Raw genomic sequence first — 14,751 nt, forward strand, 5'->3', positions numbered from 1 at the left:
CAACTAAAGAAAACACAATGAGCAGAAAACCTTAATTTAATCCTTCACTCCTTAGATTACTACAAGATAACTATTTGTTTTTCTCTTATACTTCTCTTACAATTACAGCTGCTTCCAATTTGAATCACTTTGGACCAGAACTGGAAGCAGAACTATTTAGAAAAAAAAAAACAAAAAAACATTCTTCTATATTTCTTAGCATCTGCTTTTGAATGACGTGCCCAGGCCTCAGAGGGTTCACTAGATGCACGTTTTAGAGATGATTTTTTGGATAGAAACTTCTGGATGCTTGTGAAACTTACTCATACTTAGGAAAAGTGTAAAACGTGGGAGACAATGGAAACCAGAAATAGGAAAAGCCTCAGATTTCAAAGATGATGTAAACAATTTACTGGAATGCTCATCAGAAAGCCCAGAATAAACTCCATCTCTTTTCATTTCCCTTCTGCAAGTACTTATCAAATACGCTCTGTGGCAAGAACATTGCTGCAACCATTTCTGTTGGTGCCTGAATACTGGCATGAGTCCAAATTAAAATTATTTGCAAGTTTGTGCACTAGGCATCCAATTACAAGAATGATATACAAGAATATCATTGCTTCTGTATGCCAGTAAGACAACGTTATGCGACTGCAAACTCCCTCAAAACAACCCAATTTCTGACTATCGACTGTAATAAACTGCTTATGAATAAGGCATACATAAAAATTCCACAGAAATATAATATGTGATACGCAATAATAAGGAAGATAAAGAAAATCTTTCATTGCCTATAGATAACTATAAAGAAACAGAACTGCAATTTCAGGGACAAATGATGTATTAGTAACAATTTGGTTATTTTGGACAGAAATGGGTCAAACCAGAGCAGTCCACCTCTGAAAGAGTAGCAAGAGGAAAGGCTTTCATCTTGGCATACTGCTTTATTTCTGCCACACTTTCACGGCAATTCACTGGTTCATTACTTGTATAAAATAATTCAGTAAATGCTAGCCAGGTTACAGGGGATGGATAATGGCAGCTCTTCCCATTTATTAGACTCTCATCTCTGCAGTTACTGTATAAGGGGCCAGGATGCAGAGCTTTTCATCCAGTTCTGCTACCCGTTTATCAGCAGCTCCGTCCTTTTATCCCTCAGCATTTAAGTACTTCCATCTCCGAAATACAAACTATTGGCTCTTATCTAACAAGAAAGTTATCTTGGTTTTATGCCAGTATAGCATAGGAAAAACAAAAAAATGCAATTTATTAACCTTCTAAACAGAACGAGACAGACTTCAGCAAGATGGCACATGATTTGTGGAACACACGTTACATGACTAATGTCACATCCTCGCTCACACGAAGATGGCTCACAGAACCTTCAGGGACATTCACTCTCACAATTTATCTGGGGTGAGTTTTGTAGAGATGGGGGCTTCTAATTGTTAGACAGGCCATGACTTTTGACAGTTACTCTGGCCAGGCTCCACCTGCCAATTGCTGCCGTTACATCAGGCACAATTTTACCTCTAATTTCTCCTACTGTAAATGACTGGAGAGAATGCAAGCAAAATCAAATCAAACCAACCAACCAACCAACAAAACAACATCAGTTTTTCCTCACCTCTAGCTTGCTTTACCAGTTCAGTGAATTGAGTAGTTGGACTCAAAAGAAGAAAAACTTTTCCAACATGAAGATGGGTTCTATGGAAGAGCGTTCCTGAAATTCCCCAAATCCTCCTTTCAAAGGTGTTTTGAACAACTATCAACAATTTCTTATGAACGTATGGCCACTCTGCTCGGTGCTGCTCTCCCTGATTCCATCATCTCTGCAAATGGATGGCTTTTCCCTCTCATCAAGTCGGATAATAAAAGTTGGGGCATTCAATTCCCCTCATTCAGAAGCATTAGACTGGACAGAATTATTTTTTTCTCTTGACTCTCCCAAAGACTTTCTTCAAAAAGGGATCCACGTCACCAGTAAAATCTCCTTCAAAGGGTACTGTCAAAATATCTGGAATAATTTAAAAACTCATTTGTTACTCCTTGTTGCGTGTATCCCTTTGAAGCAAGAAGCTGAAGTCTATTTACATCAGTACTTCATCTCCTCTACCAGGCACAACATGTCAAGGAAAATGCCTTTCCAACACCACATGTACTGAGAGAGCACGGAGCTGAGTTTTGAGATTTGCCATGTTTCTACTATATCTGTTTTGGAACGCAAATGTATACATGGCTCAAAATACATCAAACTCGTAGGATGGTGAATACAGTTAGTAATCTGAACATCCCAGTGCAGTACGTTACTACAGGCGTCTTAACTAGTCAGCCAAGAATCAAGAAGAATAAAGTGTAGTACAATAGGATATGGTAAAACAAAGAGCTATGCCAGTTTAAAAATGAATCACACTGAAGAAACTTAGGAGAATATCCATATGCGTCAGTGCAGATTTGATTCTTTTGGGCCAATATTTGCTCCCGATTGTACTGAATAGAGCTTTCTATGGCACAGCCTTATATTCAGTATTCTGCAAACCAAATAAGACAAGATGGCTCAACAAAATCCTGCAAAAGGAGGACAGTAATACAAACCTGGAGGGCAATAGGTCCAGTGAGGGAGTTAATACAGACTGCATTCACACTGGGAGAGAAATGATAGGCAGTTTCTGATTACTTTTTGATTGTGAGATTGTAAACTGGTAGAAGTAGGAAGGAGAATTCCTTGTTGAAATGGACTGCTTTGTTTTAGGCAGCTTTCAAATGGAGACACTGCTGTTCTAAGACTCAATTGGACAATCCAGACAAAATCAAAGAGAGTCTGGATTTTTTTTCCCCTTCTTTTCTTCTTCTTTATGTTGAATAAAACCTTAGATAAGATCAATAGTTTCTTTAGTTTTATGTTTCTTTTCCTTAAGGGTAGATGGCTTATTGCATTTCCATTGATCACACAGACAGGGAGATTCAACAGAGACAAGTCATCTTTTCTTTTGCTCTCATTTCTGCCCTCCCCCCATACCCATTTGAAATCAAATGACTTTTAATCGAGGCTGGGGTCACAACTGTTTCTCATTTACATATCACTAGTAACAAATTCATGCCTTATTTTTCACTCACTAAACTGCTTTAGAAATGAAAGTCACATTTCTATACATGATATGCCACACACCGTGCAATCGAAAAACTTTAGGAACTTCTTTTCTGGGCCTCTCTATCAGACAGGTTACCTCAGCCCTCCTACAACATTGCTCTGTGGTGAGAGGGGGCTTACCTGACAGCCCTGTGTATTTAGTATTTAAGCTTCTTACAGTCTCTACAAAGCCTTCCTCTGTTTTTTCCTAAATCCTTTGCAAACTCCCTATCAGATATGTGCAACTTCAAGCACAAGAAGTTTGTATCTCAGTTTACAGTCAGCAAAGCAGCTACATTCACCATTATTTTCACCATTTTCAAGAAGGAAGAAAGTCAAAGATCAGGATCCAGAACTGCTACCAACACCATTAGAAGCCTGACCACCAGCTTACTGAGTGGTGGTGCACTTGGGAGAACGTTGCATAAAACATTTTAGATCTGCTGGCACAACTTATGCAAACTTGGGTTGAAAATACTGAAGGAAGTAGAGAACAAATCATTAGACACTGATATAACCTGATGTCCAACTGCTTTTAGATGTTACTCAGATTATCTAGGAAATGAGTTAAATTCTCCACGGAGATCACTAGGAGTTTTGCCACTGACATTAGTCAAGGTAGAATTTCTCCCCACTGTCTGAAGGAAATTTAAAACCCCACCACAACCTGTGGTACCTATTGCACCCCATCAGCACTTCTCAGAGTAGGGAGCACTAGGTGTAATGCTCAGGGCAGTTATATTCTCTTTCTTTAAACCATCTTCAGATATTTCTTCTGCCTTTTCTATCTAAGAAATGATGTGAGTATAGTAGAGCACTGTTAAAACAGTAGCTGAGTACTTGCTGGCCACATTCTATGGAATGTAAAAGGATTAACATAGAACTTGCAAAGAATAATTTGAACGTCTTATTAATTGTTATTTGTAACAATGGCTTTTTCCTTAAGGGTCTTTTCGGATCCTTAACCACATATTAATGCTGTATAGATAAGGATTGCTCCCTAGTGGGAGAAATAAGGTGGAGCACAGAATCCCTTCCATGGAAAGCAACAGGTTTGGGAAAGGAACAAAAAGAATTCACCAACTGAGCAAGTGGAGAATTATGTACAGCTAAATACAATTACCAGAGCTCAAACCATGTACTTAAAAAGTGCCAAGAGGCTCCTGTCTCTGATGCACTCAGCACAAGTACAGCCCTTCCCACAGTATCTGGAACATCATTTGGTAAGAAATTTAGCTCCATTTAGTTCACAGTTAAAGCTGTGGCTTCAGCTCATAGATGAGCTACCTTTGGCTGTCAGTAACAAACTCCAAGTGCAGAATTCTCAGTGCAGGCTCTTAAGTTTAGCCAAGCAAATGCCCAGATAGACTGCAACAGGAAGTGTACGACTCCTAATATTCATGTTAATTACCTCAGATCTACTGTGAATACCATTATAAAGACACAGTCTGTATCATCTCAAAAACACTCCTTCATTCAGCTCAATATTTTTGGCATTAGACTGGAATTTCTTTTTATTTCACTGTCAAATGAAACCTCGTAGCAAGGAACCTACTTCCCTGGCATGGAAGATTAACAGTGAAGGATCGTGGAAGGATTTAACTGAGAAGAAACTCAGTAGAATGGCTACACTTATATTATAGAAGGAAGCTGGCAATACCAAACAGCATAAAAACAGCACTCTCTATTCTCCCAAGCTCATTAGACACACATTAGAAGGAGTGTGCCATGTAGTTCTTTGGAAGAGGTACTTACTTTGTAGAGACCATGGCTGCAGCCGCAGTACGTGCTCTCCATGGTGTAGCTCCTCAGCACACCCATTTCTTGCCATACCACCACCCGGGCTGTTGACTCGCGGGACTTTTCTACAAGGAAGCTGCAGCTGTTCATGACAAATGCAGGGGCCACTTTGTCCAGGATTTTAGGAAGAGTCTATAAGAAAGTATCAGCAATGAGAAAATGAATCAAACAGATGTACATGCATTTATATCACAAATACATCTACAAGAGGCCTATGCTGTTTAAAGCGCGTATCACCAAAGCTACCTGTAGAAACTGTCACTGTGATAGTTCCAGTTAGTGCCAAACTGGACTCATCTTCATCCCAAGTGAAATCTTCATATTCTAATGTTTTGTTGTGTTTGTTTGTTTTTTTGTCCCCAGTCACAGACAAAAATGCTGTAAGTACATTTGGTACATCCCATCCAAAATGATGTCTTTGCACATCCTATAGTTTTGGACTGCTGAAGTCACTTATGAAGCTTTATTTTTTAAGCTGCTTCAACATTAACTACATTTTCCTGTTCTGCCTAGAGGGCTGCAGTCATAGCTCAGCACACAATGTTTCCATTCTTTCCTTTCCAGCTCCTCCTCACAATTTGACAAGGGATTCAGCTATAGGAGGAATTTTGTTTGAACACAGCACACAGCAAAGAAGGGGAATGCATAATCCCACTGAAGGTCACAGATAATTATAGGAAAATAGAGCTTAGCATTTAACTATCTTGCATTGTGAAATAAACCAAACTATTCTCATCTGGGATCAAATGGTACATTGAATGCACTCTGTATAGAAAGCGGCAATAAAGAGTAAATATGAAAATTCAGTAAAATTACCTCTTAGCTCTGAGTGATTTTCTTATTCTAGAAATCATTTTTCTCAACAGCAGCCTATAAACACTGCTAATACGCAGCGCTATCAAATATTTCTATCAGTGTGGATGCAACACTTCTTCATGCTAACTGTAAAAGTATATACTAGATACCTTAACACTAGGTGTACTCGGTGTAGAAATTGGGCATTTACATACAAAAGCACATATGTGCATATAAACCTTTGTGCTTGCATCCCAGTACATGCCCAAAGACCATCCAGTGAAGAGCTTGTAAAATAAGAACGTTCATTATTTCTTTGATGACAGCTTTCTTAAACTTCTGAATGGAATGGAATCATACAGAAGGAGTTTCTGCTCATTGCTAATGGCATTGACCCTCAAATTTCATTCAGTTTGGGCAGTGAAAGCCAACCAGCTAATTTCACTTTCCAATAACAATCAGTGAAACTGATTGATTCTAAGCAATTCTAGTTCCACTCTGTTGAGCTTTACATCACAGTTCTGTACAGGACTGCTTGGTTTCATCAAAATTGAGAAAATAACATTTAATAGCTGGTCTTCTCTTAAAGGATGACTGACGCAGAAGATAAAATCTTTGGCCTAAACTGTTCTGCAATATCCACTGCAAACATCATAATCATACATACCTCTGTAATAAGAAAGTAAATGTTATTTTCAGCATATCCAATCTATAGCTATGAATGGACCCTACCAGTTCTGTAAGGTACAGACATAAAGATCTATAAGGTCCATTCATCAGCAGAAAAAAACCTTGTGAACAGATAACTGGAACAAAGTGAGAGATTACATTTCAAACCTGAGACCAGCATGAGCCTAACTCTTAAGTCAAGATCTACAGTGTGCTATTAAGAACTACAGCATTCCTTTTCCTGGGAGAATACCGAACAGAGGAATCTTTAAAATTGATTACTTGCTCTGAACTAAACATCCACTGCTTCTGAATTGCCCTCAAAGTACAATTTGCTGCAAAATATTATGATTCCGAGCAACACATCCAGGTTTTCCTGGAGCTGGGTTAAAAATAAAGCACAGTCACCCAAACAATTATAATCCTGAACACAATCATGAGATCCAGCTAAACTGCGTGTGAAGGTTCAGATAGTTTTCATTCTGTCCTTATCTGAAACAGCACACAGATTTTTGTAAATATATGCTATGAAGTACCATAATCAGATCTCTAATCCAGTTTAGTTTTTAAAACAATTGAAATTATATGCATAATCAGTCTTCTATATTTGATTAAATAAAAACGCTGGCAGGTAACAGTAATGTCTCTGTAGTCAGGACTCATTTAGAAGCATTATCAAATCTGAATTTAATATTCCTTTCATTTTACCAGCTTTCACTGGATTTCACACTAATAGTTCTTTCCCCTCTGCTTTTCTCATTAATTACCTTTCAATTGTATTTCTGGGAGGGTGAAAACGCATCTTTTCAAAGGATTCTTTTATGACAACACATTACTTTAACCATGCTCCCTGTCTCTCATACAGCTGGATTTAGCATGCACAAAAACAGGGGTGCTGCCCATGTCCATAAACCTCCGTTCCCATTTGGTCAGAATGGAATTAGGATTCTTTACTGAGGTCCCTTCAGAGATTACTGTCAAAGGGGCCTGGAATGGTGATTAAAAGGAGAAATCCTGAAGTTGGGTTTTCCAATGTCAATGCTACGCATGTCATCTGAGGCCAAGTATTAGGAAGTAACAATGCCTCTTTCTCCCACGAATCAAGGGCTACAGCAAAGGCTGTTCAAAAATCACAATTTTCTTGAGGTATTTTGCTCATGTTTTTGGGAAGTAAATACATGGAGAGCAGGATCGTCCCCAATTACTCATGGGAGGAAGGAGAGAAACTTCCCATATTTTGCAATCACAAAGCCTTTCATCTAGGCCACTGCAGATTCTTGGACACCCTTGGAGGCTTGCTCTTGGTTTCTTCATTGCAGATTCAAGACAGGCACCAGATGCTGAAAGCAGCATTTGAATTCTGTTTGTGTAACAGTGAACTATCCTCAGCCTTTTCAAGCCCACTGATTTCAAATACAACAAGCGATGTTCTGACTGTAAGCACCCTTCCTGCTTTTCCTTGTGAAACAAGTGTTTCCACGGGGACTTCTCGTGAGTTGAGGGTGAGAGAAGCACATGTATACTTGGAACTTATAAAACACAAAAATACAACATTTCTATTAGTCAGCGGCAGTGACAACAAAACAGCATCTTAATGAAATGAATTAGAGATCCACCTATTGACAATATTCTCGCAGATATCTGGTGCATGAAGATAGTAGGAATCATTTAAACTTTTCTGGATCTCTACTCCTCTGCTGCAAGACAAGTTTGCACCTACCAACAGAACTTGTGATCTGACCTCATCTTAAAGAGGGATGTAGGTGCACATATATGCCAACAACTGTAGAAAGGAACAAAGCAGACCTACCCTGTAGCCAACATCTTCTGTGATAACTGCTGTGTCGACCACGCAACCTGCTTGCCACAAGGTCTCTTTGATACTGCAACCATAGAGGAACACATTCTTTTTCTGGGAGTGTCCATGGTAGTCACAGAACACCTAGGGAGGAAAGAAAGGCAAAATCTGTAATACTGAAGTAAGCTTTGTGGTTCTTCACAACAGACACTATAAATACTAGAGGATTGTATGTGAGGAATTACACCTTTGTCAGTGCTCTTCAGACAAACTCAGAGCAGAGCTCTGGGCCAAGCCTATAATCAGTGTCAAACTTTGTTAGTCAGCCGTACCTCGTTTTACCTATTGGAACTGACATGATCTCATGAATCCAGTGTCAACACCGGTGCATTTCTGTCCACAGCAGAAATAAACATGACATCTGTGCAAGATTCCATGCCAACCGAGGAACCTGAGAGTTCATGGTAACTTATGATACAACGGAGCAATTTGTTGGGCTCCTCTGACTTCTCAACTCTAGCATTAGCCTCAGGAGATTTTAAAACTGCACCTTTTGCCAGCAATTAATCACCTTGGCTTCTTTAAACACAAAAACTGTGCTACACAATGTTTAGGAAAATGTAATTGTGCAGTTGTGTAAAAATGTATTGTATGTGGTCAGATACTTACATGAATTCCTGGACATAAAGCACGGGACATTATCTTTGTCAGACAAATAATCTGATTCCACACAACGTAATGTATCTATTTAATCCATCTCTCATGTCAGCTATCATATAAACTAGGTACAAGGTACATTCCAGGTTTTAATGGAAGTTTTGATTGCCTTCATAGGCACATATCAACTTTGATAAAAATGAAAATCACGATTTAATGACCCAAGAGGAAAATATTGACCCAAGTGTTAAATAATAATCAATCTCATTGCCCTCCGGAATATGAAGTCAATATAGACACTGCTGTTACATATATTCTCCATGTCTTTATCAGAAACATTCAGAAATCCAGCAGTGAAAAGACAAGGATTTCTAAAGAGAAGAAATTGGTTTGTTTTAAGGCAATATTCATTGCCGATTAGAAAGGAACATCATGATATCATTTAAATAGTTTTCTGAGGCATCTATCAGAGACAAAGGGACAGGTGTCATAAGGTAGGGAAGCACTGTGGATCAATTAAAAAGATGAGGAAGAAAGATACATATTCTTATATAAACATAGACAGGAGGAGAGAAACAGATGGAATAGATCAACTTCTTCCACCAACTGTTAAGGCAAGTTTTACCCTAGTATGCTTGTTTAGTAGTTATACAGTAACTCAGTTTAGCTGCAGCCAGTCAGGAAGTTTAATTACCTAAGGAACTGAGCATTTAAATTCCTCCAGCTGCTCTGACAAGCTGCACGTTGATTGGAGATGCTAAGACACTCACACGCAGATTCATCCCACAAGTCCTAGTTAACAGGACTGCTATAGCCACAGAACATCCTGAGTTGGACAGGACCTGTAAAAGGATCACCCAGTCCAACACATGGGGCTTATGCAGTCCTACACTTCAAGCAACTGCCTGAAAAACAGGGAATTATCCCATAAAGCCCCCTTCTAAACAGCTGCATTTATTGGTTCTTTTAATGACAGGCATTTTTCCAGTTAGCGTTCCATCTATGCTTCCAGCAATACAGTCATAGATTAGTTTAACCACAGGTACCAACTAGAATTTACTCCTATGAATATCAAAGAAGGTTTTATAGCTGTGGTTCTATTTTGAGGCAGAGATCCCAGCTCAACCAGGTATCAATTACCTGCCAATTTACAGAATTACTAACATGCAAGATGCATATATTATTACCTAAAAGATTACTTATCAGAAACCACACAGGGATGATCAGCTGCTCAGATAGCTGTGCTGCCTGATAAGCAGGAGGTCCATAATTCTGCATCTCAAGAGTGAATCCTTAAGTGACAAGTCTGGAACAAGCCTTCCATATTAGTAAAGCATTGTAAAAGCCAGGCTCTGTAACACCACTATTTCATGCCATGGGATGAATCCATGACTGCCACCCACCTCCACAGCAGAGAAGTCAACACTACTGGAAATGTTTCCATTCCATTTGTGTATCATATATACCTACATTTTAATTAATTTTACTGAGCACTGCAGTTATTCTCAATGCTTATGACAAATCGTTTTGTTTTTGTTTTTACAATGCATTCTTCTGCTCTATTTTTATTCTACAGAGTAGCTCAAGCCTCACCACTCAGCCAAGACAAAACTGTATTTTATAGTTGCAGCACCCAATGAAGAACTTTCCTTGGGTTAAGCCTGGGCAACCACAAGGTAAACTTGAGACCTACCCACCCCTTTTTTCTCTCTATCCTTCTTGTACAGCTGTGACACCAACACACAGTCAAATTCCAAGTCTGGTGTTCACTGGGGTATGACTCAAGACACACATGCAAATTTTTATCTATTTAAAGTAATGTGCCAGCACTGAGCACCACAAAGGTAAGGACTGCTTTCAAACTCAAAAACAATCCCCCTCATGACTCACAGAATCAGGAAGCTTTTAAAACAAAGGAAAAGCAAGACAGAAAATGGATGCAAATACTCTTTTTTTTCCTTAGTAGCTTCGTGAGAGGACCCAATCTCAGACTGCTGAGGTAGACACGTTTAGGATGCTTTGCTCACAAAAAGCTATGTACTTGCAGTCAGATTCTGTTTCCAACCTTGATAGAATATCTCAAAAAGCAAACACCGCTTTGTGTCTCCTGGTCCCTAACAGCATCTTCCTGTCCCCTCCAAAAGTAACTTGCTCTTTGCTGCAGCTTGATCCCTCTGTAAGAGCTACACTTTTCCTGTTGCATCCTGCAAGTGCACTGTCAACTGTAATTCACAAACTGCACATTTCCTCACCACGAATGCTCAAGGGGAAAAAGCAACATCTCTTTCCCCTTCAGTCCTAGCTGCTCCCAAGCTTAGCTCTCTGATACTCCCGCTGCTCTCAGTTGAAAAGAAACCACCCTCAGTGGAGAGTTGCAATACTACAGCGTATCCAGCCCCTTCTTTTACTAGGGTTTCCAAAACCAACAAGAGAAGCAAAAATAAATAAACAAATAAAGCACTTAGATGGCTGTTTTCTATGGCTGAAGTTACCAATTAAAATGGGTTTGGTTTGAAAGGCCGCTAACTTTAAAGTTATTTCCTTTTCACTTTCAAGAAGCTTTCCTTTCCTTTGAAGAAACTGCTTGCGCATCCCCAAGATAAATTAAACTAATTCACTCCACAGAAATCATTTGGCTATCAGTGAAATTGCCTTCATGGCATCTTGGCAGTGAGTGCAGGGCAGAAGAAATCCAGCTTCTTCTGGAGTTGGGAAAAGACATTTGCGAGCATGTATAAACCAAAATCAATGTACTCTTCAAAGGCAAAGAAAAAATCAGTTTACCACGTCTGACATACTGCCTGTGAGTGAGAGACATGATACGATCAATAGTCTTACTTCACTCAGCAAGATGAAAACTTCCACTGGGCGCATGTTCAACTTCATGCATCTGGATGTGACAGGGATGGTTATGATAAATTTAAATTAAAAAGGCCCAATACGATTAGCACAATAAAACAAAACTGATCAGATGTAGCTCAAAACCCAAAGAAAATGTAGGTGGAATAAACTCTCAGATACAAGCTGAACTTCCAGTAGATTCCTTGGAGTGCAGAGCTCGATGTCAGGGCTGTCATTTAGGCCAAAAATAGCATATTTCCACAAATATTCACTTAAAGAAACTCACAGACATTTTCACCTTGTCTGAGGATTTTCTCATCAAGACCAGAGTGAACAGTGCATCTTAGGACATTTCCTGCCTAACTGGGGCTATAAGAAGCCAACTTGCTGTTCCATCCACTTCCATTCTGTTCATCAACATTTGAAACCATCAGTGTTTTTTTTTTATCCTGAGGTCTCAGAACTATTCATTCTGTTGGGCATCAAGACCGAACAGATGGGGACAGATCCCAGACATATGCCAGTAGTATCACCCCTCATGAACTTCCGGTAGTTCCCCCAAAAAGTCATTTTCTTCTCACTGAAGCAGCAGAAAAGTTCAACCATTTTGAAAGCTAACTTGTGTTTCTCTGATTGCACAGATTGCTCCAGTTTGGGCTTTTGCATGATCCATTCAGACTATGTCTTCACAGAATTTCTCCTGTCATTGCCAGAAAGATAACAATAACTTACTAACAATATCTAGTTTAGCTGAAGTACTTTGAGGATACTAAGGAGCTGTAAGGAATTTGTATTCACTCTGCAGGTGCACGAAGACTCTGAAGTTTGGAGTTGGTTAGAAGATTCAGTAGATAACCCAAGACTTTCAAAAACACCCCACAATGATGAAAGTATAGCGGTATAGTATGCTTTCCACATCTCTAACCATAAAACAGGGCTGTTGACACAACTGCAATAATCCATCTGCGTGCAATAACCCATAGAAGATACAGGGAGTTACTCACCACAGGGGCCCGGTTGATGCTGCGCAGATAATACAGAAGACCTTTGGTGTGGTAAATTGTTGGATGGAGCTGAGAACTGGGAGTCAGCCACTGCCTGTTCAGATCATCTCCACTCAAGGAACAACGGTGGCTGAAATCACAAAGCAACACATCACAAACAAAAGTTGATTCCAAAGAGTTCCTGATTCTGGCAAGACCTGGCACAAAGATGGGGAATGCCAATTAAAACACAGATCAAAGACTTTTAACACTGGGTTGGAATGAATCAACAGTCGGTACATTTCAGAGGTGCGTACCACCATGCAGATTTTATCATCCCCTTTCCTTCCAGAATTCAGACAGTTACAGCCCTGAAAATAAATGCAGATTTTCCTTTACTTAAGTACATACACAATCAGGACCACTTACAAACAAAATTACCTTCGGAAACGTTCTAAATTCTGCGCTATCTACAAAACTCACCCAGCTTACGTGCACAGCAAAGGCTTCTCAAAACCTCCACAGCAAATAAGTACATCCAACTCCTACTCATTCTAATTGAAGACAGGTGCTTGAATCTCTTCGACCAGCCTGAAATATGTATGCACTTAAATGAGATGAGCTGGATATCTCATTTAAGCTCCTCCGCTCATGAGAAATGTAGCTATCTGAAGCACATCAAGAAGATCTTGATGCATGCTACATCATTATGTGGAACAATTACCTAGATTCACTGCAAAGACTGGATAAAAAGCTAAATAAGGATCCTAGATTTGCACTGAGAAAGTGTTTTCATTAGTTGGATTGAAAATATTCTGCTCCTGACTCAGTGATCAGTGAAAAAATCTGCAGGATATTTGATTGTAAGGAGCAGCACATCATTGTACAATTTTGCAGAATCTGACTAATTTCCCTCATTAGTGATTGTGTGCACTGCAGAGCCTAATTATTGTAAGTACTGGACAAATTTCTAGCTACAGAGTTACATCCAGCTTTGCTGTTCCAGCCTCCTAGTCACAGAATAAGTACAGATGTATTCCTGGGGACACAATCTGGCGGTCTGAAGATAGAATCTCGCATTGCAACTGGGGTGCATTGCATCCAGCGTTATCAGTGAGCCTTGCAAATAATGCTTGCAGAAAAAAGGTCTTAAGGCTGGAATACTTCAAAAAATACTAGATACAATGGAGAACTGGTTAAGAAAGGAAAACAAAGAAACAATAAAATCCACTAAAAATGTCATACGTTTCTAATGGAGAAAAACAAGGTCTCTGATGCCATCTTGGGGTTTCTGGCAACATCACAAGACTCATTCTGACTTTACTCTAGTTTCAGTGTTACCTGAATTCCCTTTTTTCCTCATAACCCACAGCTGCTACATTGCTCATTCTGAAAGCTGAAAAATATTGCCAGTAACAAAAGCATGAGAAGTCACTGAATGCTTCTACCAAATATTCTATGTAAAAACATGACCGTTTCTGTTATGTTTCTTAATAGCCCTTCAGGCAAAGTTACCTGCAGGCTCACCTTTCCTGACCTGCAAGAGAACAGATGCTCAGCTGAGATTTACAAGTGTATTTCTGCCAAGAACTTGTGTGCATACGCAGTTTCCTTCCAGCAGGCGTAACTCCATTCTAAAAGTCACTAAACAAAAAGCCAGTTTGTAAATATATATATAAATTATTCTTCTTTCTGAACACAAGAAGAAATTAGATGTTCTCTTAGAAAAGGAGGCAAGAAAAACTAATCGATCCTGTTGCATTGCAGTGTTTCTCATTGCAGCATTAGATTCTGCTATGGACTGTGGTCTGGAATGTAGGGCTGGTTCACAAGCACATCTTGTACACAGCATGCTGACATGTTCATAGGTCACAGTACCCTCACTCTTCAGTCTTTACTCTGCCCATGTTGCAATTTACCAATTCCATCATTCTGATACAAAAGGAGGTTCTTCCTAGAGGAGACTCTATGACAGTTCAATTGCCCCATGACATTCACAGGCTAATTTATAATGGAAGGAAGGTAAAATCTCACCAAGAAGGCAAGAACTGGGAGGCAGAGTTCAGTTTTGTCCTCCAGTGATTAGTATCTTCGCTCAT

The 14,751-nt window shown here is 39.4% G+C and overlaps 1 protein-coding gene across 1 annotated transcript in view; it reads right to left on the reverse strand.

Annotated features, from left to right (window-relative positions):
* The window catches only part of LOC146755793 (cytosolic carboxypeptidase 4-like), a 104,557-nt gene that overhangs the window by 48,115 nt on the left and 41,691 nt on the right, over positions 1–14,751 (reverse strand). Inside the window, exons 2-4 of the mRNA XM_085525282.1 lie at positions 12,674–12,803; positions 8,184–8,315; positions 4,865–5,041 (exon numbers count right to left, since the gene is read on the reverse strand). Coding sequence (XP_085381408.1) covers positions 4,865–5,041; positions 8,184–8,315; positions 12,674–12,803 — 439 coding nt within the window. The remainder of the gene's footprint in view (positions 1–4,864; positions 5,042–8,183; positions 8,316–12,673; positions 12,804–14,751) is intronic.

This window comes from Coturnix japonica, chromosome 30 (genome assembly GCF_054131305.1).
Source record: "Coturnix japonica strain WE chromosome 30, WE-NBRP24, whole genome shotgun sequence".
Classification (NCBI taxonomy): Eukaryota; Metazoa; Chordata; class Aves; order Galliformes; family Phasianidae; genus Coturnix; species Coturnix japonica.